Raw genomic sequence first — 26,471 nt, 5'->3', positions numbered from 1 at the left:
TATTAACTACATTCTACTTTTTATACTAAATTTACACTGTCTATGTGCGGCTTTATTGAATCAACACCTGCTTATATCTTGCTGAATTCAGTTGACTAAATCCAAAAAGACCAGTGAATATCAGAGTAGCACCACCAGACAGTCTGTACACAAAGAAAAATCACATTATTATGTTACTTATTTCTAAGTGATTCTTTTCCCTATGCTGCACTGCTACACCCGATCTTACGGTTCCCCCCACCTCCCAAATCCCTGTGTATTAGCACGCTATAGCTTTTCTATTTTTGTTTTCCTGTTTTTCAGGCATCCTACACCAAATGCCTCTTTGAGTGATAGCAGCTTCACACCAATAGCTCTTCATCAAATCAATAAAAGTGAGTGTGAAAGGGTACAAAGGTAATGGCATGTTGCAAAATGTCAAGTTTTCCAGACATTGTCTGGGAAGACAAAAGACAGCAGGAAATCAAATTCATGGAAAAACCTGTAATCTATATGAGGACCTTCTACACTTGAATGACTCTGCGGGGATTTTGACAGAATCTCAACGTAACAACAAAATAAGACAAAGGAATGGATTTCTGCACTAGGGCTTGATACAGCAAAGGCAGAGCCCAAACGTTCAGTGCCAGGACTTAGTAACAAATGATCTAGAGCTTTGCTTCCAAAAATTTTATTCTTATTCAAATATTGGCTTCTAAATAACCATTTTTGATATGTCCTTCATTTTTACAAATAAGTTAAAAAGACAGTCGCTATAATGTATTAGAGCCCATGCATTTCCAGGGCTACTGATCTGACTAAGAACATGGGATGCGTATCGGCAATGAGATCCTTTATATGTTAAAGTAACAGAAGTCTTTTTCTGCCTGTTCTGTACACAGCATACTATCTATTCAGTAAATATGCAAGCCAGGAAACATACAGGCACATCACATGTTTCAGTGTAGGAACATGCACTCGTACACTGGACGAATACAAATGTCCAAGCTCCTCTTCTTGATGTTAATGAAGCATTTACTGTGGAAGCAGTGTTTCTCCAATACTGACAATCGATTGGTAACGCTGTACACAGAATGACGGGAGCCCCACTGAGCAGAAAGAGATCTGCACTCACGTGTAAAAATTGCAATCACAGACCAAAGTAATTTCACTGAAATGCCAAGTTACCTTAGTAAACCTGAGAGATGATAACAGGGAAGTCGGTGTTAGATCGGATGGTGTATACATTTTTGTTTCACAGCAAGTAAAACACAGGGACACAGATATGACTATAGCAGTTTCTGAACTGCCTGGTTCTCTCTGCAAGATTCGTAAGATGCCAACTGGTCCTTCCACACTGCTGGTAGAGAAAAGCTCAGCTGCTCAGAATGTTGTACTGATGAATGGACAGCCATCACAGTAATGCATCACCTTGAGACCACAGATATCACCCAACCTGCTTTAAGATGTAATTACTGTTAAACATAAGTTAAATCAATTCCAGTGCAGCTGCTGTCCTGAAGCACCGACACCTATTTCATTCCAATTCGAGTACTAGCTAATAGTATTAAAAGAATGAGTGGGCTTGTTACGTCAAGGTTGCTCTTTTCTTCATCTCTAAAGGAGTAACTACTTTTTAAGCAAATAGCTTCCCGATATTCTTAATCCTGTTTAATGTCAGTGGCCAAGGAGGCTTTTTCATGAACAGAATGAAAGAACACGAGCAGTCTCAGTAGCATTTTAACATGCAGAGTTTGTCTGTGCATTAATGATGTATAAGAGACACCAAATACTCTATGCCAAATTATATAATAGGCACAACTCATTCCTGGTATGCTGGATAACACTTCCTGAGAGTGGTTAAAATCAGTGATTAACTGAAATGATTATACGACAGCATCATGTAAAAGTTTTTGATGAGCTTCAGATAGAAAAACATGACTTGTGTGTCTTGGCAAAAAAGTTCATGAATACTTGACCACCCATGCTTGACTAAGAGACCCTCTGTCTCTCTCTCAACTGTCCAAAATGAATGAGTCAATACAATATGACTGACCTTTCAAGGATTCATAAATAAACATTAGCATTGCTCACAAGAGATGGTTAGAATATAATTAGGGGCAGAAACCAATGTTTTGTCCAAAATGTGCAGCAACTGTCAGTAAGCTCTGAGGACGTTGGTGACATCCTACCAAGTATCAAAGACTCTGCTAAAGAAAGCAAATAAGAATATGAACCAGTTTAATGAGCACTCTGAGTAATTACTTTACCTGTGATAATTGTGCAACATTTAATCAAAGTAACCCCAACGGATCTAGTGTGTGATTATGCGTGTCACACAAAGACCGGAGACAGTAGAGTGAATTTTCCACCTGCATGGACATTTATGAAAGTGCATGCAGAGAATAAAAAGCCTCTTGACCACCCTGAAAAAATATTAACAAAAGTAAAATAAAAAATATGTCTAGCTAAAAGGTCAACATACAGAAATATGGCAATACGAGCACTAGAATGGGCCTTTTGTTCACCCTGCCACTTTCAATAGTGGTATTTCCATGTGATAGTTTCTCCCATACACAAAGAGAAAATAGGAATGGCGCCAATTGGTCCACACAGACAGAAGTTTTGGGGTCAGTTTCATGGATGCTTAACAATCTTCTATATAAGCAACCACACAGCACTGCATCAAATGTAAATGCAGTGCTGTGAGGGACCAAGTGGAGGATACATGTGAGCTCAGAGGACAGATAACTTGTTAGGTAAGATGATCTGAGGAAGACAAAGTGGTTAAATCTTGTATCCACGCATTTTATAAACATGTATGTAATTCTCTGACAAAAATCTACAAGAAGACAATTCCTCATAGCTTTGCAGATTCCGGGAAGAATGGAACATGCAAATGTGAACCCCCCAGGCAGCAGGAATGCAATTAAGGTAAGCTAGCCTGCTAGCAAGGTTAGTACTGCTGGATGTGAAGTGCCAGATAGCACCCCCAACACAGCTTCCCTCAGGACTCCCACTCTGCCGGCTGTGCAATGAACCAGCGACCCTTACCACACACCTCCCTTCCCAACACAGCCACTGGTGATAAATTACCTAATCCTCCTATCCCCCAGCCGCTTCTATTATACACTCTGGGCCTGTAAAGAACAGCTAGAAGGAGAGAAAGGGGATCGAGAGAACAGACAGCAAGAGGTGGGTGTGAAGCAAAAAAACCAAACAAACAAACAAAAAAAAAAGAATAGACTTATTGACAGCGACACAATGACAGTGGGAAGATGCACAGGGCAAACAAAAGCAGGAACTGGCAACCATAATCTTCTGTATCAAAAGGACATGTGTGCATGTGATTTTTGATGCTGAAAATCGGGGGCACTCTGAACCACTTAGCACTGCATTTGCAGATAATTGTGTCTGACAAAATACATCTTCAGAGAGGTCTACAGATAGGAATCAGCTTCTCATAGTGTATCATTTCAGAAACATCACGAACATCCCAAGAATGAGCCACTGAGATTGTTTTTCTGCAGTCTTTAAGAATATTCACACGGATGAACGTTCATGAATGTGATTCATGCACATCACTCAGCCATCGTTTCAGCTGAGCTCAGAAGCAGCAACGAGGGACAATGACATCAGTGCTCAAACCCTGCAGGAGTGCTTGTCGTCTCTCACACTGGTACACGCACACTGCTATGGAAACCAGCAGGAATGTGAGCGCACATCAGGGTTAAAGGGATAATGCAAGGCGCATACACACACACACACACAAAGAACAAAGCTACAGTGAAAACAAAGCTGACACATGACCAAACAGTTCCTGACCAGCTGTGTAAGAAAGCCTGTGTTCAAATTTTCCCCTATTAAAAAGCACCACAGAGGTCAACTGAGGACTAAATGACTCACTGTCATTGTTAAGAGAAAGTTTGCCAACAGTTTTTCAATCTCAGAGTGTAGCACAGCAGGTCTAATACTGAGCTTGATTTCACAAGTGTCTGCGAGAGACGTGGTTTCATAGTAGAGGGCTGCCAAAGCCTGGATGGAACACATCCTATCAGACAGCTCACTGTACCAGCTGACTGCTACGGAAAGAGCAAGAGTGTGAGAATGTGTGTGGGCCAGAAGTTAAAGGGACACGGCAGCCCACGGGCACACGTTTAGCCACACATGCTCATGCAGTCAGCCGTGCTTATGCGTGTACACAGAAACAAAAACTCCCATCTGTTTCCTATCTATATGTCAAACTGAGTACATAAAAGTTGGAAAAGGGCAACAAAAAAAAAAAAAAAAAAAAGCAGCTGCAGCACACACGCACACACACACACAGACACACACACAGAAGGCAGCTTTCTCTACACACTGGGCAGCCATTCAAACAGCTCTCAGTAACAGTTACCCACGGCAACCCTAAAACCAGCCCCCTTTCCCTTCCTCCTCAAGAGACACAGATCCATTGCCCGGTTAGGGGAGAACCAACTGAACTAGCACACAGAGTGCCTGAGAGTAAAAAGAGGCTGTAACTTTACCCACTCTGTCCTTACTGAAGTGCAGCACTACCCCTCCCGCCCCCTCTTAAAGGTTAAGGAGGTTAATTATTCAACATGAGAGGGGATTTTAAGGGAGAACTGAAAGTGGACACAAGTAAGCATAAACCCCTCTTTTGTTCAATTTGTTCGCTCTCTCGCTCACTCTGAAATGCATTTATTCCCGTGAACAGAGGTATGAGTGGAGGCTTTTTCACTCTTGGATGTCCTCCATGATAAGAGGACATAAAACAGCACACTTAAGATACACACTGCAAGATTACGCACACCGCTGAATGGGAGTGCACTCATCCTTCTCCACATGTTCACGGCAAAAAAGATACTCTCACTTCACTCCCGGCGCGGCTCTCTTACCATTGTGGTTGTGCTGCAGGGTCTCGAGCATACTGGCAGAAGAGTCTGCTCCCAGCTCGGCCAGTCTGCGGCTGGTGGCGCTCAGCTCTGACCGCAGGTTGGTCACCTCCTGGCTGGCTGACTGAATGGCCCCATCGATGCGTTGGGCAAGCTGCTTGTTGTCATCCATCATTTTCAGGATTTTTGCCTGAGGAAGACAGGGGAATCCAGACAAGGTGTCATGCTGACAAGTTGACCATTTCCTGTGAAGAAAGGTGTCCCCAAATAAATTCCTCCTTTTTGCCTGTTCTGATTGCTCGTGTTCCCTTTTCTTTTATGAGAAAGCCAAGTTAAATCCTCAAAGCAGTTAGTCCTTTCCCTTAAAGAGAGGCATCCGGCTCTGGGGAAATGTGTGTTTGTTGGAAGGAGTGTACGGTTTAGAGGTGGTGTATGTGTGCTGTGAGTGTGTCAGTGTGCAAGCATGCCTGTGTGTGTGTGTGTCTGAGAGTTCTGTAACAGCATGTGTGTGTCTGTGTGTGCATTAGAGAGCCAGCACTGCCCCTGTGAAATGTGCTCCCCGCAGCTGACTGCTGAAAGGACACAGAGCATTGAGAGATGACAAGCGCCTTTTTAAATGGACTGTACCATTTGTAGAGAAAGTCAAGGGGGGGTGGAGGACATATGAGCACATGGAAATCAGAGTTTCTCAACACAGCTGTTTTCAGGAGATATTGTGCTGTGGCTCTGAGAATGCGTTTATTACTTAACAAACTCACAACATATTCCTGTAATCCTGTGAAAACGGACTAAAGTGAAACACTGCAGCTTTTTTCTCGTTCTAACTTTCTGCATGCAAATCCTGCACTGGATGCATGGACAAAGGGAAGGAAATCATTAGTTTGACAAAGGAGCAGTTGTAGGCAGAAAACAATAATAGTTGTGCAAACAGAGCTTTTTTTTTTTCACATTATCACAGCAGACAAAGGCAGTTTTGAAGCCCTGCTGTAATGATTCAGGACAGTTATGCATAAGAGACAAGGTGGATGAAGTTAAAGAGGAACATATTCATCTCTTCAAATGTGCACTATATTCTGTTGAAAGCCATTAAATCGAGTCAGATATGATTATACTAGAAGTGTTCAGAGTGACTCAGTTAAGATTTGACATATTATTCTTTATCTATAACATTAAGCAGGGGATTGTGAATGCAAGCATAGACTTCTTCCTGCCTACGTTTTAAGCTAAGAAAGGGGACATTTTTCCACATTTCCCAGCCAGGCCGGTGAATTAAACCTTTCTTTTTTTTTAACATAAGGCTGACTGGCACATCTGGAAGTGTCCTGCGCAGTGTGTGACCAACAATGTAAGCCATAATGTTTTGTATTTTTATCCAGAATTTATACCCTGCCTTTATTATTGTAATTTTCCACGCACCTGCTGCGCAAAATAATAAAAGTCTACAAATACAGCAGCAGACAAAGTGATTCCCCCTGCTTATGGCTAAGGCTAATCATTCACAGTGAATGGATCATTAATGCTTCTTTCCCTCCTTAGCCATGCCACAGAGGGGTTCTGTTTTGCAGTCGGGCTGTGAAAACTGCTGCTTATATATTAGAAATATTGCAAGACAACGATATTACTTTCAAAATGTCAAGTATACCCCAGAAACTGAACAGGAGACAGACTGAAACTGGAAGAATCCAGTACAGAAAAGCCTCACGACGAATCCAGCGCAGCCCATTTGTAGGAGAGCCGAGCTGACAGGGAATAAACATGTCTGTCAATAGCCATCGGATACGAATAGGGCTTAAAGGATTACACCGCCTGTTTATTGTCACTGTACATGTAAGCATATTTTGGAATAGTTTCAATGCAGCATGTCATGCATTAGCTTGGTATATGCAATGTTGAGTGAGCAGCTTATGTGGCATACCCAAAATAAAAACTACTACAATCAATATCGTTAAGTCAAATACAGTATACATCTGTTTTACTGCTCCATCGTTCACAGTTGTGACATTATTGTGTTGACAAAATCTGACAAAACAGACAGACAGCATTGTGATGGTGTCATATTGTGATTGCGAACCATAAATGTGGAAATATTTGCCATTCTACATGGTCGTTTTACTCATTTATGATCACTTCATCAGAGCCGCACTATACACAGATATATCAGCAAACACCATTTGTTGGACTGTTCCTAAATCTGACACATCACTAACTGTTTTGACAGCAAGTACTTATAATTAGCCTCTCTGTATAGCTGTCTTTTCCCCTCAGGACTGAGAAAACCTGCCTCTGTTCCCACCTAACTCCCCAACTCCATCCTGCATTTTTCAGCTATAATCTTGACATTAGTCTGCCAAAGCATGCCCACTCACTCAGCAGTACAGCTGTGTTGTTATTGTTTCCCAAGGTTGTATGAACTAAGACCCCAACCTATCCTCCATGTGGTAAACACAGATCAGCCACGGCACTGCACAAGCCTGGGTAGCGTGCAAGTGCTGCGCACCGTAGCCTCAGGCGCTCTGCGAGTGTGTGGGCCAAATATTGAGTTCCACACGATTTTCTCAAAAAACTGACCGCTTACACTATGCAGGCAACGAGATGGAGACGAAAACACACACGCATGCACACATCATCTACTCGTTCATCCATCTGCAAGACACGAGTCACCCCTCCCTCTCAGTAAGTGAACATCATGTTGTTATTTATAGACGACCCTGCCACCGCATATGATACATTAGTCACAGGGGAGGGCAGGCATAGACTCACGCATACAGTCATTCTAACACACATACACAAGGCGGCTAATAATCCCAAAGTCATCTGATGTTCATTAATGAAATTCAGCTCTTGTTAAGACTCCTAAAAGTCAATTAGGCCCTACTGGTAATGTCATGGTATCAAAGTGTGTAGGTGGTTTTCTTTGCATCTTTCTGTGCAGTTTACCATTATACTGTGAACAAAATCTGGTTTACTGTTTGCAGCTATGCACATTAGGGATTGTCATGATTTTCCAATTTTCAATCAGATATTCAATTTTATATATATATATACACTACGAGAAGATGTCTCACTCCTTCTGATCAGCCACGTGTACAGTACTGAAATCTGTGTGAATGGGGAATTTATGTAAACGTGCATGTTTATGGTGCAGAAGAACAAATGAAAGTGCACGGGGAACGTGTTTTCAAAGACATTTTTGGCCCACGTCGGACTTGTTTCCGCTGGGTGTTGGACTCCACGGGGCTGCCCTTTGTCACCAATTCTCTTCATAATTTTTATGGCCAGAATGGCCAAGTGGCGGAGGGCTTCTCGTTGGACAAACTGTGTGACGTCAGCACTCATAATGACCGAAGGGTGCTTCTCCTGTGTTTTCTTTACTTTTTAAATGTTCATTTATTAGCTGTTATACCGACAGACTGGCACATAGCTAACATTGGCCAATAATTCAGTTGGGCTCTTTAATTTATGGTTCAGTCAATCAGTGTTTTTGCCTCATTCCACCAGAGCAGCTGAACAATTTACATTATAGCCAAGAAAAACTATGATAACATGAAGAAAAACCTGTAATATAAGCATGCATGGCCAAATCTACCATTTTATGTTTTGTGTGTGTAACCAGTTTAACTTTATAGCCTAAGTCCCAAACCCAAACACGTGAAGTTGTACATCACATAAACGAACCAACGCTCCAGTTTCTTTCTTTGTGTCGGGAATGTGTCTGCTGGTCAGCGGAGTGAATCAGGACCAAGTGGATCAGTAATTAGTGGGTGTGCTTTGAGTTAGGATTACCATATGAATAGTGACAGTAGGGAGTGGGATCGGTGCTATATAATGATCCTTCATTGTGCTGCAGCTCCCTGTAGAGCTAAGTCACTGGAACGAACAAAAAGTCTTATAAAAAAAAGTTTCAGCACTAAAGTCTGTGTGCAATAGTTTTTTTTAGCCTAGATGATTACATTTTTTACTTACATGGGCAACATTTTGTTGTTGGGAAATAACAGCCGAAGCTCGAGTATTCTCTAGCATGGTATTTGTTGCCTGGCAACAACAAAAACCACACTCAGCTGTGGTGACAAAGTAAACTAAAGAAAATTTCTACATCTGTTACAACTTTTGACAGTATTTGCTTATAAAATGTTTTAAGTGAGTTTCCTTTTCTCAGCTCTCAATTTAAAAGCATTATGTGGGAAAAAGAAAAAAACACTGAACAAGTGTAACTACATCTGAAAGGAAAAGGCAGCTATTTTACTAGAAATTAAATTTTACAGTATTTTGTGGTTTGCCCTCGCTCTAGCACAGCAAATGCATTAACTCCGCTTTCTGAATCAATTTCTAAGTAGGTGTAAATGATTAGGATATAAAAGCACATTTATACATGGTGTAAATCATTTTACTTTTTTTTTGCTGAAGCTTACAGTGATATGTGGGAATAAAATTTTTCTATACGTCTGTCCTTTTTCATAGACCTGTCAGTCAGGCACCATTCAAAGGATTTTTTTTTTTCTGTATTGGCTTATATACTTGCTAAAAAAAGATTCAGCCAGCCATCCAAGGACTGAGATGTTTTATTTAACTATTTTTTCTAATACTAAGACAAGTGCTGCTAATCACTGGATGTGCCCAAAGGGAACTTTTTACAAAAGACACACAGACTTCTAATCTATATGCGAGTGTTCACTCACAGGCTTTGTTGGTCTGATAGCAAAGGGACATGTGAATAGACATTTTGTGTAATCCAAATGTGACAGCATTCAAAATCGTGTCACCTCCTTTGTCATTTCTAGTACTTTGTGCTTTCAGGAGTTTGCCTCTAAGTCAGGGGCCACTGCTTTACAGATAATCTAAAAACGACGTATAGATACCCACACCACAATCTGTGCTTACTGACTATGCCCCTGCAATGCAGAACTTATGGGCTGCACCAAAATCACCTGCTCATTGATAGCATCTGGAGAGGCCAGCCAATGAGGTGGAAAAGGTGCTGTAATGCAGGGCCAGGCTGATGTGAATTCTTGCATTTTTTTTTTCAGGCAAAAGGAATTTGTTTAATGTCCCCAAAGGAGTACGGAAATTGAGTTTTTGTAGCTGAACGTTATCTTGATGTCTTATCAAGATCATCTTATCTCGGGGGGGGGGACACACGACTTAGCAGAGAAAATGTTACCTCTCCTAAGAACACACAGGACACGCAACTAACAAACACCCACCGTGGTGGAGCGATCTGAGGGAAAGGAGACACACAGAGGGGCAGACATTAACAGAGATGTCACCCAATGAGATCCCAAATATAATTCAGGTAATTTATGACCAATTTAGTGCAGAAAATCTTACGTCTTGTCACAGAGACTACAGACAGTACGCAAAGGAAAGGAAGCAAACACCCCCCCAGGTGTCTAAAATTTAAAATGACATTCCCAATAAAGGAAGACACTGCTCAAACCAAACAACTCTGTTTTTCCAACTTCATGTTTAGAGGTTTGTTATTCACAACCACACACAAGCCACTATAGAGACATTTTATACACTTTGCTGGGCTGTGAATTTATGGATTGCGCATTTGAGTAAATGTGTTAACTGAGCATAATAGTTGTCACAAAATCAAGTTTAGCCAGCAACTGCAGCAGATCTCAGTGCCATACCCACATCAGCTGATTCCCTTCCTATTTGCAAATCTAATGTGGAGCGCACCATTTAAGCTGCTTCAGCATGCATGCAGTGGCTCCAGCAAGATTCTTTGTACACTCACCTCCACCCCATCTCTTCTATTTCATGTTTAAAATATACAGTACCGGTCAAAAGTTTGGACCCGCTTGACTGGTACTGTATATAGCACTTAATCTGTTATGGAAGATAAGACAAACTTTTGATAGCAATCAGGTCTTAAACATTTGATGCTCTGCTGCTTTGTGCCAACTTTTCTTTAAAAGCACAGTGACCCAGTTATGAGCTGTTTTTCAATACAAAATGAAATCGCACAATCGCGGGCGCGCATATAGCATCATTACTTCAAAAACAGTCAAGTTACTGTGTGATATGGGGAGGAGGTGTAAGCTCATTACACAAGAGTGGGTGCAACCAAGACAAAGAACAGACGCAAGCCTTCAGAAAACACAGAATTATATTCACTGCACTGTTTATTCTCAACTCCTGTTGTCTTTTACTGTTTAAACCATGTGGAAATGGATATTACAGAGCAGCTGGAGGAGAGGAACAGGCTAGTGTGAGTGTAGCAGTAGCTGTCTCTCTAACCCTGAGAGATTAGATAGACAGTTGTATAACTGAAAGGTCATAAGTCTGATGTCAACGAGTATTAGCCTGAGCTGGCGAGTCTGTTAGTGCGGATGCTTCCGAGGCATTCTGAATAAGTGTGGCGACATCCCAAAGAAAAAGGCAGTTATTGTGCTGCAATTAAATTTGACAGTGTTATTTGTTGTTCGCCCTTGCCCTAGCACAGCAAATGCATTAACTCAGCTTTCTAAATCAATAGGCGTTAATGATAAGACATAAGAGGATATTTATAAATTCATATATATCTGTTATGATGTTTCATGAAAACTTATCAAGAGATTCATCAGTGAACCTTTTGTTTTTGTACAAACACAAAGGTAATGACGACCCATTTCACCAGCAGTCTTTCAGTCTGACTGGGTTCACAGTTTTCCTTTTTGAGCCAGAAACTTAGTTCTTCTGGATCAGCCTGTCCTGATTTCAACAAAGAAAAATCTAAGGTTCTCGCTGATCAGCATAGTGCAGCATTTACCTAAAGAGCCACATATTCATTTCCTTCTAAACTTAAAGGCGAGTGAATACTGGACAACCCTAAATGAATGCTAATATTCGTGCATGTCTGAATGAGCTCTCATTTGTTAACAAATGTATTTGCCCGGAGTTGTTTTTGCAGAGTAGAAGATGAAAAACAGGTACGACACAAAAGTAAACGTACAGTCCCGGTGTGTGTCTGCAGAAATCAAACAAGAGCCCTCTTCCACCGGTCAGGAGCTCCTTCAAAAGGTAAAATAATTATATACAGTTTACATTTGAAGAAAAATTAAAGAACTAATTGTAAAAGAAAAAAAGAAGAAAATGGATGACAGCTACCCAAACAACCCAGAACAGAACCATTAGGAAGAGAAAAGTCAGCAATTATGTCTGCAAAATGGTGAGCGTAAAAACGAGTGCAGCTCTTAATTCAATTAACATTATTCACTCGCTCCCTCATACAGCACACATTGACAGATATGTATAAAAGAGAGAATGACTAACTAAAGATGGATCATGAATATGGCAACTTCAGCATAATTAATGCATATAAGTGCATTAAACTAGGATTATAACTTCAGGGGTGCTCACGTCGCCAAATCCAGTGCGCAGTGATCCCATTCCCATGCTCCATCTCTCCAACTGTTTTATGGAATTCATCTAGGGAATTTTTAGGTAATCATGCCTTGATAAAGGAAAATGTCACGCATATCAGAAAAGCAAATAGAGAGACTTCTACCATACAGAGTGGATACAGAAACGAAGGAGCAGAGTAACTACGAATTTGTATATTAAAAGTTTGGGATAAATCGGGCATTAATGGCATAATTTCCAGTGCTTATAGTGTTTCAAAAAGCCTCAAATTTGTAAAATGCAAAAACAGTCTTCTGAAGCTGAGCAGAAAGGACCCTGGTCAGGGAGGTGAGTAAAAACTCAACAACCTCTCAGAGTTTCAGAAATTCTTTGCAGAGATGGGAGAACCTGCCAGAAGGAGAGTCGCTTCAGGTAGCAATCCATCATGAAGTCACCTCCATCAGGACTTTATGGTGAGCAGCTACACAGAGACCACTCAATACAACAGGCCTATGGCACCACCCTTGGAGTCTGCCAAATAGCATTTAAAGGACTTTTAAAAAAAATGAAGAGAAAACAGTTCTGCGGTGTGATGAAACAAAAATGTAATTTTTTTACACAAAACTCCAAATGTCTCACTACGTCTGGCAACACAAGGCTCTGCTCATCATCTGGCCACAGTGAAGCACGATGGTGGCAGCATTATGCTATTCGGTTCCTCTCAGAGGGAGGGTCAGAGCAGAGGAGTCCTAAAAGAAAACCAGGTCCAGAGTGCAGGAACCTGAAACTGGGGTCGTGATTCACCTTTCATCACAATAAAGATGAATCATGCTGAGAAACTTGGTGATTACAGCAGCAAATTAAAGTGTCTGCAATTATAATCTCACTGAGGCGAACGGCTTGTGTCAGGCAGCCAACAAGCTCCCAGTGTTGAGTGCATATCGATGCTTCTGCTGGCCTTGCCACCATCAGCACTGCATGTACCGCCAGCTAAGAAATAAAATCCACAAATGCAGTCAGGTAAAGACAGTTTGTTGACATACAGAGGTAAGTTTCCCATTCTGTCTGACAAGAGGTGAGGATTGTGTGTTACTGGTATATTTTGGATCTTCATCCCAACTCTCCCACTTTCTTTAATCTCTTGTTCTATTCACACTAAGCTCCTGTTCATATTTTCCTGCCTCCACATGGTCACTGTCAGTGTGAGGCAGATCTAGATAGCAAAGGCAAAGGGATATTTTTGGACAAGCCATAAGTAAGCTGGCTCTGTGGTTAAAGCTCAGGGGCAAATCTCCAACACAAACAGGTTTGTGAGCTTTGATGAGAATTAAGATACATGCTCCTTTGAGGTGAGACAAGCAGAGAAAAAAGCTCTCATGCAGGTTTACACACACACACACACACATATATATATATATATATAAATATCAACCTATGCTCTGCTGGTCATCAGATACCCTGCTGGGATAATAAGCTGGTCAAAGGAGGAGATAGAAGCTGATGGAGGCTTCTATCTCCTCCTTTGGCCAACTTTTTTATGGATGGACGGATGGATGGACGGACGGACGGACAGACAGACAGATAGATAGGTTGTACCCGAGGAGACATTCTAACCTTAAAATTAAAAAAAAAAACTTTGAAACTGAACACATGTTATTAAGTGTATAATTATTAATTTGATAATTTTGAAAGCATTTTTAAATTATTTTTGAGGAACTATCCTCAAAAACGCAAAGAGTGTCATCTCAGTTCCCTTTTATTCAATCATTAAAGTGGTAAAATCTGGTCATTTAATCTTAATGAAATGCCTTTCAAAGGAGAACCTGGTGAAACCAGCAACGGTGCACTACTGATTTAATATGAGTGAAATATTGAATAATAAGCCTGCTACCGGCAGGGATATACTTTTGATCATGTTAAATGGGGTAGGAAGGCGAAGGCTTAACTGGCTTTCAATAACATATTCTTTAATACTAAGCCCTTTTGTGTTATCTAAGAAATGTTTTGGAGCTTAATTTTCAGATTCCTTTCTTTCCTTTTCCTATCAGGATAAAAACTCCCGAGTATGATGACTACTTTGTTTCTTCAAAGGACTGCAAACAGCTGCAGCCAACGTTACGCTGTAGCTGAAAAGAGTCGAGCTCAATTCTACTGGAGTAGCTCTCGTCACATCCACAGACAGATGTTGACAAAAGAAGAACAAAAAAGAAATCAATCACCAAATGCAAGAAATAACAAAAACGCACATTCAAAATGCATTTCGTGACAGCCGTTAAATTTCCTCCTAAACAATGTCAGTGGCTGGTGACTTGAGCGCACAGATGATCCATCTTTCTCGCTGAAAGGGAGCGTGTGGCGTCACGTGTGATGCGGACTAAAATGCCTGGATGAGTGTTCAGTGGTTAATTGCAACTGTTTATGTGTCAACATGTAGGTCTGCCTCTGAGAATAATTGTGTGTTTCAGGCTGAGGGGCAGCTCTTGTTTCTTCTGTTTAGTATGCAGCTGTCGTCTCTCTGACGAGGACTGAGAGAAGCACTGTTCAGGTGCTCTGTGGAGGGGGTGGGGGGGTGGGGGTGGTTGATGACGGCTGGCTTGATGCATCCTTTCAAAACCATTTTCCCTCAAAGGCACAGCACATGGATGTCAAGCTTTTCTACGCTTTCAACAAGAATGATGGCAAATAAATAAACAAATAAATAAATATTCTTCTATTTCATAAAGAGATTTTATACTAATAGAAACCCTGATTGTTAGTTCACAGTTTCACAGATATATAACGCCTCTCAAAATGAAACAAAAAATAATAATTATTTTAATTTTTATTAGAATATAATTTATATGCCATTGGCATTTGTTTTGAGTTGAGTACTTAATCTAGCAGATTTGTAATTACCAAAAAGAAGAAATAGAAAATAATTTTATTTTCCAAGGTGTCAGAGCCCACTACATTTGTTTTGTCCTTGAAAATCTGGCACGACAGATTAACTGCACTGTAATTTGATCAGAGTATTATCTGTATCAGAGCAGAATATTAATAGTCCATCATTTAACTTCCTCCAGCAGTCAGGCTTTAAACTAGAAGGTGGGCCAAAGATATTAGACATTGCTGTGTAACATCTGTGATTTCACCACCCCATATATTACCATTAGTCCATTAATCTGTGAACTTACACGAAACGGCATAACCTACTTAGCACAGAGGACAAACAACTGCTCGTTGCTGTAAGTTTTTATAGTCTGTTCATTTGCTCTAACTGACAATAACACAGGTGTGTGGAGGAGCTGGGAATGACTCAGCAAGATTTTGAGCCAACTCCAGTGAGATCTAAAACATCCATCCAAAAGCCTGGACACTGTTTTCACAAATACTAAGAGTCTGCACTTTTGACCTTTAAAATGTTCTAACCAATCCACAAAAGATGATATTTGGAGGTATTAGCTTCAGGAAAAAACAAATTTCAAAATATATACTGCCACAAAATACCATTTATTGAAGGTGTTTTTCCTCCAGTTTTAAGCAATGATTGGTTTTCATATATTTTTGTATGGTATTGAAGTCACTTAGCAGACTGATAAACCTCTGAAATGTAGCCTTGACTAAATTAATGTAAATGCAGCTATCTGAAGTATATTTTATACTTCAAGGCTATTTTGCCATTTTATATTTTTACCACTGTTACCTTCACCTTCCACATCCTCTCTAGCTCTTCTCTCAGCCATTGGTATTTATCGAGCTTCTCGTGTTCCTTCTCCTTGATGTTACTGTCACTTGGTATTGCTATGTCTATCACTACAGCTTTCTTCCTCTTCTTGTCCACTACTATGTCCACTACTATGGCTAACCAATCGGACATAGGTCCGATTGGTTAGCCATCACTAGTTTGCCCATCTGTATCTGGAAGTCCCAAGGAGATGCTCTGTCCCCACTGCTGTTCTGCATAATCTGTGCAGAGATGCCCCTGAGACAATCCAGCACATAACAGCAGACTGCAAGATGCGGGCAGGTGTGGTGTACACATAACCATAACTAGGTGGCTGGCATAGTATACAGGAACCCATGGGGGATATGCCCCCCATAGGTGGTAGAGAACGATAGACATAACAATACCAAGTGATGCCAACATGAAGAAGAAGGAACACGAGAAGCTTGATAAATACCAAGGGCTGAGAGAAGAGCTAGAGAGGATGTGGAAAGTGAAGGCAACAGTGGTCCCTGTGGTAATCGGAACACTCGAGGCAGTGACCCCCAAAACTGGGAGAGTGGCTCCAGCAGATTCCAGGAACAACATCCGAGATCTCTGTCCAGAAGTGCGCAGTCCTAGGAAGAGCTAAGGTACTACGCAGGAGCTTCAAGCTCTCAGGCCTCTGCCTTCTTATGTTTGCAACTATGGAATCCCACTTCCACACTGCTTTAACTGAGAAAGCAGACTGATCACAGGCTCTTCTTCTGAACTGCAGTACCCAGTCAGCCAGGCTAAACCAGTGATACACAGTGAGGTGGAGACAGGGGCCACATGCCTGATGCTCTTCAAATTATTCAAGTTATACTAAACATTGCTGATTTCCCAGCTGCACTTTATGCTGCAGTGACAGTGGATTGTGCTCTGAGTGCTTCCAAATCGAAGGTGACCTACAGCTTGTAAACACACAAAGAGCACCAAAGCTGCTGCTCCCACTCAGCTGATCACGGTGCTGCTTCTGTGTAGGCAGCACTGTAAGCTGCTGCATACACATTGTTTATGAGTTAAGATGCTTCACTCTCTCACACTCCTGCTAAGTTGCATTAAACTGTTGTCACGCTTCCAACATCTAATGTAAGCTGATCGTGTCATGCCGGTTCAACTCTCATTTTAATAGTTATAATATATCGGTTGTCTTGCCATCATCCATGATTGCAATATACCACTAAAATTTTGTGCATATTAAAAACCACACTCTGAATTATATGCCTTATTTGTGCAGAAAAGCTGGAGAGAGGGTGATGTGGGCATCTCTGCTTGGATGGATGGATGAATGGATGGATGGAAGGAAGTCTTTGGGATTAATGTATATTTCATGCTGCTAAAACTGAAATGAATGAAGAATACTATATGCGAAGGGGGCAAGCATGCATTCTGGAGAGTGATAACCATCTTGCAAAGTTCTGATCCTGGCATTTCTTGGAGTTTAGGGGGGGGTTTTGTGAGCTGTGCTCCTTTCTGTGCCTGTTTGACTGACACTTGCATTTCAGATGCTAGGCTGGCCAAACTGAAAGGAACATTTTTTAAACATTTTTTAAAAATGTGTGATTGCTGCACCATGCACAACACATGATAAGCTGAATTTTAATTGAAAACAACAAAAATAATGTGGGTAAACTGTTTATTCTGCCTATTATATTACCAATATTCCTATATGCTCAGCTCAGTGTCAATGAGTTAATCAAGTGGAGCATTCCTAACTTGATTTTGTAGATGAATGCAATTCATATCAATGCCTAATGATGTTTATTCATTTGCAGAATTAAATAGGCTCTCACTGTCGTTAGGATTACAGAGAAAAACAGGAATTAATTACAGCTGTTCCATCACCATAGTGTTACACATTATATTGGTTCTCTTCAGAATCAACAGATCTTTGCAAAATTGTTGCCACCAGTATTAAACTAGTATAGAGAAACAAACTTGTTAACAAGTTAAACCCCACTGCTACCTCTACAAAGGCACTATTGCATTGCACAGATCCCTCCGAAGTTGTTCTGCCCAGTGTATTAAGGCACCCCGAAGACCACGAAGGACCCCTGCGATCCCAGCTTCACTGACAGAATGGCAGTATTTGGCACTCAGAATGTATTGTTCATGTTTCTGTATGGGAGCTGTAAGTGTTCCTGAACCCTTCCTAACTACTCCATTGTGTGTTTGGCCATAAGATTTAAAGAAATTTAGGTGTGGCTGTTAAAAGGCAGTGAATATTTGAGGTTATTTTCTTTCAGAAGACACAAGCTTAGAATGACATTGTATACTCACCTGTGAGATACTGAACAGACAGCTGGTTTATAATGGAAACTAATCACATAATGAATTTCTATGTGACAATTGTTGACTAAATGTGTTTTGTTCTCACAAGTAGGCTGAGTGGAGAGGCCATAAAACAGTGTTGAACACATATGTAGGTTAAACAGTGGATACATTTTAGGTACAATATGTGTTCAGATAAAAGATTCTGATGGTTCAATAAGTTGTTCTTTTGACAACAAATGAACCTTTTTTTTTTTCTTCTTTTTTTTTTTTTTTAACTCACCCAGGATGAACCAAGTGTTTTGGATACATATTACTCATACCCCCAGCTCCAGATAACCTAAGATAAACATGGTGCAGATTCAAATATCTGCACCAGATATGAAATGCTGGCCTGAACTTGAAATCCTGTATTGAGCATATGGTGATAAATGGATTAATAGAGATGTTTTGCTGATGACACCTCTGCCTGTGAAGGTTACTCGCATATGTATCCTCTTCACATTTGAAAAAAGGGCCTCCTGTCTATGCAGTGCTGGATAAAAGGTCAGCTATGCTTGACCCCGAGCTGTCAGAGCAGCACATGGGCCAGCAAATGGGTTTGGAAATAAAGCGAAGAACAGGGCTGTATTCATGGAATGGTACGAGCTTAAAAGCATGACTTTTAAAAAGTCTTGCAGAGCCTAATCTGTGTTTTGCCAACAGAGACATGAAGAATCAGTGTTTGATGATGCCTTGCAGATGTTACAGTACTGTATAAAGTTCTGCTTGATGGGATTAGTTTGCTGCTGGTGTATATAAATATAATTTAAAATTTGAGTGCGCTCACACTCAGCCGTCTGTGAAGTCCCCCCAAATATCTGTACCCAGGGAAAAATAAATTAATTGCAGAACTATAAAATAATGAAAACTGATGTCAAAGTTATATATACATACAGTGTATACACATGCATGCATGTGTGCATGTTTGTGTTATTTTTATTTCTATTTTACAAGAATTTTTAAGATCCAGAACTACCAATAGATAAACCTGACTCTAACTATATTCCAAGTATTATGTTGGGTGATCCAGGAGACACCCTGGTGTGAGCACCATCACCATTACACCAGAAGGAGAGCTCTGTTCCCATACCACAATGAAGGATTTAGCCTACAATAGTTAGCAAACAAAAGTGAATGGTTATCAGCTGAACAGATAAAGTCTGCCTGGTTCTGACTATTTTTCATTTATGCCTATGGTTCCACTACTCCTTCATTCTGTGTGAAAATTATTCCTTTTTTACGATCACTCTGACCATCGTCGATTCCCGAGGCCATTCTCAATCAGCACAAACCTGCTTCTAATAATTCTTTTTTATTAGCAAAAGTTTCAGTTTACTTAATTTGACCTCTATTGTCACGTAACTCTGATAAACAAGGCAGCTACTGTGCACAACTTCCACAGTTCTACTTAATTTACACCAGTGATACAAGACTCACAGGTGGACCTCAAAGGCACACAAGTGATCCATCTGGACGAGAGGTCTGGAGGAGGAATTACCATGATTTATGGCCTTCCTCACTGTTATTTACTACTTGTGTCAAAAGCAGCCAGATAGGAGGTGACTCTTGGGAGCATCCCAATGAGAACAGAGGAAATCAAAGATAGATAAAGTGTAATTATCTTGGGGGGGGGGAGACAAAGAGTAAAAAGGAAGAGTGCTGAAATCCTATCCTTGAGTCAAATAAAGTGTGTCCACAGCTAAGCACAAAGGTTCAATAAACTCAGTTAGACACAGTAAAGAAACAGAGTGGAACAAACAGGCGTTTCAAAAATCCTTTTATGACAGCTGGATATAAACTTGAATAGGAAAGAAGAAATAACGTGCATGATGCATTTCTCCTTTCTCAGTTTCTCCAAAAAAGAGGAGAGGAAATAATCGGGAAGTGTACTCTGCAGGGTTCAGTCAAGTGAATGATCAATATTCAGCAACACTCCTCTGTGATGAGTCATTCAACTAATGATACAGGCTGGATCAATGGTCTGCTGCTGAGAAATTTGAGCTATTCTCATTCTGAACTTAAAGCACACCCTCAACAAACATAATGAATATTTCATGATTGTAGCACCTATTATGAGAGCAGCATCTGACGATGTCGTTCTCCTTCTTCTCCGTTAAAACTTGGGAAATTTGTCCACATCATTTGTGGGGCGTAGGCGGAATCTCACAGTTCCCCGTGAATCACACGGAAAAGGCAGAAACAGTAAATGTTTGTGTCAAATGCAAAACTGTGACCAAGGACATTTTGATGTGTCCTTTGTCATCGCTGATCTAATGATTCTGTTAAATCTTATCTATCTCTCTATTATTTTCAATCTTTAATTATTTCCATTTGCACTGCAATGTCTTAGTAAGCTATAAAAACATGTCATAAAAACTGCAAAGGTAGATTAACAGTGATTTAATTAAAGGCCAAAGAGCTTCAATTTCATCCGTGCAATGAGCAATGAGGAGCGTATAATCAAAGGAAAGCAGGTTCTTCCATTATAACACTGCTGTTTACACACTGTGATCATCTGACCTTTTTCAAACAGACCCACGGCACCGCAAACACACAGAGGAATTCAGATGCAGAAACTCTGACCTCTCTGTAATTTGGCAGGAGCTCGATCCGATAGTGAAATTATCAGACCTTTCTATCAAAAATGAATCAACATCAGCCAAACGTGGACGGGCGTTCTCTCCCTCTGCTCGTCATAGCTGGGTAATGGACCCCGGCAGAACCTTGAATAGATCATGCAAATTTTACCTTAGCTCCGGTCATTTCCATTTCCTCCAGTTAATTAATGCACTAAACATATTAAATTTGTCTTTGAGTACTAATTGAAAAATGTCAATCATTTTCCTGAACAATTCCTGAGTTTGTGATTTGAGTGTGACTAATTTCTCACAGAGTGTCTGGAATTGAAATGTAAATTACTAAGAACCATTAATATCCATATGCAAACCAGTGGAGACCGCCAGCTCGCCCTTATTTGATAATGAATGGCAATGTCTACACTGAGAGGTCACACTGCTCTTCATTACCCCCCCCCCCCCCACCCCCACCCACACACACACCCATTTTGCTGCCCGTGGTCATGCTCACTGTGGGTTTCTCATTCATTTCTTTAAAATATGCATTTTACAAAGAAATCAGTATGTGAATTTTAAAAAACAGTAATATCAACATATTGATAAACTGTTCTCTCCTGTGATGTTATTGAGCCCTCTTTCAACCAGCCTATTATAATCTATGTTCCATGCATTAAAAAAAAACAGCCCATACACTAACAATAAAAATATAAACTTTATTTTTAACGCGTCCTTACAATACCATATAATGAAATATTTATTTATCCCATACTTGGGTTTTACACACACCTTAAAGCTCAAGGGTAGGGCATTGTGCTCACATTATTCTGGTGGCACCAAACCACAATGATGCAGTGCAAAACAGGGCTACTCTATGAAGTATGATTTAATAGTATAGTTGTAATGAAATGGTTGCCGGGGATCAATCCAACCAGCCCTCTGACTAATAGACAACCCATGCTACCACCTGAGCCACAGATGCCCCAACACTGATACATACAAAATATGTCAGTGCCCTGCTTCTTTCATCCAAGCAGCAGCAGGTGAATCCTTAACCCTAACATAGCTCTTCATCTTCCTTTAAGATTGTGAGTTTAAAGAGCTTTACTTTTATCATGATCCCTGGTGTTGGTCATGCTTACATAATATATGTGAGTCTGGATTTCTGTTTTTCTGCATTCTGGTGTTTGAAGTTTTGAGTCTCATGTCTCGAGAGTTGGATCCATCTGTTGGTATATTTTGAGTCCCTGCGTTCGGGTTATTATTCTTGTAATGATTTTGAGTTTTGTGATATTATTGGTACCTTTTGCCCTCAGGTGATTATCCTTCCTATTACCAATCCCCAGTGTTTCTCTGTATTCTGTTCAGTATGAGCTTCATTGTCTCTGTACTTAGTTGGGTTCATTTCTTGTTTTACTTTGATAGTCATTCTTGCTTTGAGTTTTACTTCCTCCCCTGTGATTGTCTTGATTACTTTCACCATGTTGCTTCCCTCTTGTTCCCAATTCCCAATTCTCAAATATTTTTCCAGTGTGTTCTCTGTTCTCCCTGCTGCAGCTCTTTTTTGCCCAGTGTGTGCCCTGTTTTGGGACTTTGCCTTTCAACCTGAATTAAAGGTTCATTTGTTGTTATCCTGTCTGCTTTGAGTATTGCATTTGGATCCGTCAGTCTACCACCCTGACAGCTTCCCTCACTACAATGGAGGGAGGAACATATGTTGTTTCAAAAACCTTTTCAGAACCACATTTCTTTCCGTGCAGTTTTTCCTCATATAATTCCACAGATTCAATGTACAAGCAGACGGCTATATCCACCAACACGGTCCTCAAACCATCAAACCTTTTAGGACAATAAATATACACACAGAGGCATGCATACTGTACTTTATTAGTTTTTTGTTTTGTATTGTATTGTTTTGTTTTTGGGTGATCTTAATTAACCTAACTGATAAATCTTCAGACTGATTACTGCAACAGCAGCAAATGCCTACATGTACACACCCACTCACATACTGTACAGTGAGTGCATTCCATGCTCAAAGACAGGGGATCTTCAGCATATTACAAATAAAATGATAGAACGTTGGCCTGATAAAAATCCAGGAAAACAAGTGAACAGTCCAAATAGCTTGCCAAATAGATATATAGGCCACCAGGCAGATACCAATATTACAAAGACTGATCTAGGAACTGTGATATAGCAAATTGCATGCTTGCTTCAGGATATTGCTCTCACTGCTCGGAGCGGAGGTCTTGCTGCCGCTGCTGTTGCGGCACAGATAGATATGAGCCATCTGCAGCAGCTTTCAGCACGGCAGCTCGTCCCCATCACACAAAAGATCTAATAACTCATGCCAGATCGTCAGCTGCTACACAATATTACCTTCATCCAAAAGTGTTCCCCCGGGAGCAACACCCGATCAAACCAACTTGTCTTTTTGCCATCCAAATCATGTCATACTAATAATGTTACACACTCAAACAGGCTTACGGGATTACAACAGTCTCTGGAACCTAGGATCTGTGCTAAAAACAAACATGAAAAGGACCTGCACGATTATTTCAGTGTATATGTATGAGGCACTTATCATGTAAAAGCAAGTGCATTCCAGCAAATAAACCTCTGGCTTTTATTTTAAAAAGCCTAAATCTGAAATCCTATCCTCCACATATTTAAAGAATGCTCACAAAGACAGCTTTAATGAAGCACATGCGAGACATTTAGCAATTTTCAATCGCCCCACCCCGCCTCACCACCTCCCTGTGAATACATGCAAGTGATGTGAATAATGTCCACTTATCCAGGGGAGGCAGCTGGTAACTATTGATAATGCAACAGGCATTCGTTTAGCAGTTCAAATGTGCTGGTGTGTGTTTTGAGTTTTCCGTTCCTAATTACAGATAGCAGCACTGCTTGTTTGCCCGATGCTAAAAGCCTCAGGGGAAGAGGACAGAATTGCTTGCTGAGAAAGTGAGAGTCATTTGTTCTAATTTAATATTTATCTATTGGGAGAGGCTGAGTTATCAGAAGGAGCTAAATTGAAAGACACCCAACCGTGCCCAGACAGAGTCAGCGAAAAAAGCCAAAAAGCAGCCAGCTTTGATGACCATTAAACAGAAACTAGAGGAAATGTACGGGACCAAGACAGGGGCAGTGGATAAGTGAAAGAGAAAGAGAGCAATGAGGACTTTTCACATATTAACAAGCACTTTGGGTTCTTCATAATGGTTTTGGCTCAGTCTGATTCCAGCTAGAGCCTTTTTTTTTGGAATTCAATTGTGACTGATGCATCTGAGAAATCTGCTGATTGCGCAGAAATTCTTAGTCCCACTCACAAAGCTCTACATGGATGTTTTTTCTAGTTTATTTATCAAAATGCAAACAAAAAACTAAACAACAACACAAAAGTTGCACTAATTACATGTCCGGTAACCACTGAATGACACATCATGACTACATGCATAAACCATTATATTTCATTGCATTAAAATCCTTAAATTTTAGCAAGACACTAGTTTATCAGTCAGAAACAAGTCTCACTGAATCACTGGTTGGACAAACTGTGCCTGATTTGCCTGTGGTGATATCAGAAGCATCTGGTAACTGTTTTCACTTCTTTAATAACACATGTGAATTCGTTGTTCTGGATTCAAAAATGAATTTAAGTACACTTTTATGCAAATTCATCTACTGCCCAGGTAAGTCCTTTGAAAATGCTTCAATGAAATTAGAGACAGTTCAACATGCACATGCAGTGGCACTGTGGACTATGAGCAGAGGGAAGTCCTGTTAGCTAATACACAGGCAATACTGTGTTCACGTTGAGCATGTCAGCTTTGTAGTCAGGCTCAGAAGGGCTCATAGCAAAATGAGACCTAATCCCATTTAGTCTGGTATTTAACCACGAGGAAATCTATCCCGTCTACTTTTACAGTCTGCAATCGCTGCTCAAGATCAAAGACAAGACTGGTATCCCTCTATATCACACACAAAAGTGAATGAATTCTTCCAAAGGAGATGGAAGAAAATGAAAAGAAAGTTGAAGTTAGCTTGTTTAAAATGGAAATATTTAGCTATTGGAAGTGTGATGATTTTTTTCAGCATTTTGTTGTTGCCTTAAAAAGTGATTTAAAGAAAAACATACACTCAAATCTACATACCATTAATAAGAAAAGACTGATAGGTTTAAGTATAAAACAAGTAAAGCTCTGAAATTGTGGCTGGGTGAGAAAGGTTTCAGAATTTTGGCTATGCAGGAAGGCCAGTTAAAACTCAGATTTAGACTGTAATGTGACTTAAAACTAACAATAGTAATAATAACATCAATGACAACACTATTTTCAAGTTGTACAAAATACAGTAGCATAACTGTAAGATATACAGATGAGATCAAAATGATTAGCTCCCCTATGAATTTTTTCAAAATTGTCCCAAGTGCTTTTTTAAAAGAGCAAGGGCTTTTACAACATAGCATTTCTAAACATACTAGTTTTCTTTAGAAAGCATAAATTATTTATATTTGCACACAATAAGATAATTATTTCAGAAAAAAACAAAATTGCCAAGGTCAATATTATTAGCCCCCTGAAAAAACAACGTTTTTATTGAGCCATGGCACAAACCACTGCTGTGCAATGATGTGCTTTAACTTTGTAAAGCTCAAAGCTTGTAAAATCAAGTTATCTTCCAATTTACACACAGTATAAAACCTTCAGCAAGGGTTTGTGCAGTCACTTGAGAAAGCATCAGGCCAAAAACAAAAGAAATCAGTTTACATTTGAGAAAAAAAATGTTGTTGATGCTCACAGAGCAGGAGAAAGATATACAAACATTTCAAAGTATCAAGAACCGGAGTGAGAAATATCATCAAGAAATTCAATGAGAGCCACACAGTACAGAACAAGCCTGGCAAGGCAAGAAAATAAGGATTTAAAAGACTCTGGAAATAAGACTAGTGAGAGATGTATCTAAAAACCCCAGAACAACTGCCAACACACTAGCAAATGATTTAGCCAAGTCGGGAATTGAAGTCTCAAAGAAGAAAATCACTATAACCAGGGTTCTAGCTAGAAAAATATTTCAGCCTGGTGCATGTGTGGAGGGGAGTGTTAGCATTTGCAAGCTAATGCTAATTAGCTTTCTAATGCTAAGCTTGCTAATTGCAGTGATGTGAACAGTTAGATTGTTAGAGCAATAATACTTTTTGGATATAAACCAGAAGAATTATATCATGCATTCAACGTATCCAAGAGCATTATTTCCTTCCACTAATGGGTTTGCAGAAATAACGTAAAAAGCGTACACAGCAAAAACACAAATAATACTATAGTGTCGCGATGTAGCCAGAGGAAAAAAAAAAAAAAATCAAGAGTCTGGTATCCCAATGGGGTACACACCCGCTTGCTAATTGAAGGGATAGCAAAGGGTTCTGTTAAACTGGAAAAATTCTCAGAGCAAGACGACCTCAGCATGGCGCAGCGCCAGGCAATCAACCGCTGGCTAGACTCCTGCTATAACCCTGCGTAGGAATGGACTGCAAGGTTGAAGAAGAAGAAAAACTCCACTTCTGCAGAAGAGGTGCCTTAAAGCCAGACTGAAGTATGCTAAGCACAACCTTGAGAAAGATTATTCATACTGGAAGCACGTCCTTTGGTCAGA

The 26,471-nt window shown here is 40.3% G+C and overlaps 1 protein-coding gene across 2 annotated transcripts in view; it reads right to left on the bottom strand.

The window, feature by feature from the left end:
* The window catches only part of LOC115783351 (kazrin-like), a 188,481-nt gene that overhangs the window by 123,048 nt on the left and 38,962 nt on the right, over positions 1–26,471 (bottom strand). For both annotated transcript variants that reach the window (XM_030734145.1, XM_030734146.1), the window contains exon 3: positions 4,878–5,064. In XM_030734145.1, the coding sequence (XP_030590005.1) occupies positions 4,878–5,064 (187 nt within the window). The remainder of the gene's footprint in view (positions 1–4,877; positions 5,065–26,471) is intronic.

Source organism: Archocentrus centrarchus, chromosome 7 (assembly GCF_007364275.1).
Source record: "Archocentrus centrarchus isolate MPI-CPG fArcCen1 chromosome 7, fArcCen1, whole genome shotgun sequence".
NCBI classification, from domain to species: domain Eukaryota; kingdom Metazoa; phylum Chordata; class Actinopteri; order Cichliformes; family Cichlidae; genus Archocentrus; species Archocentrus centrarchus.
This window is presented reverse-complemented; position numbering and strand designations above follow the sequence as displayed.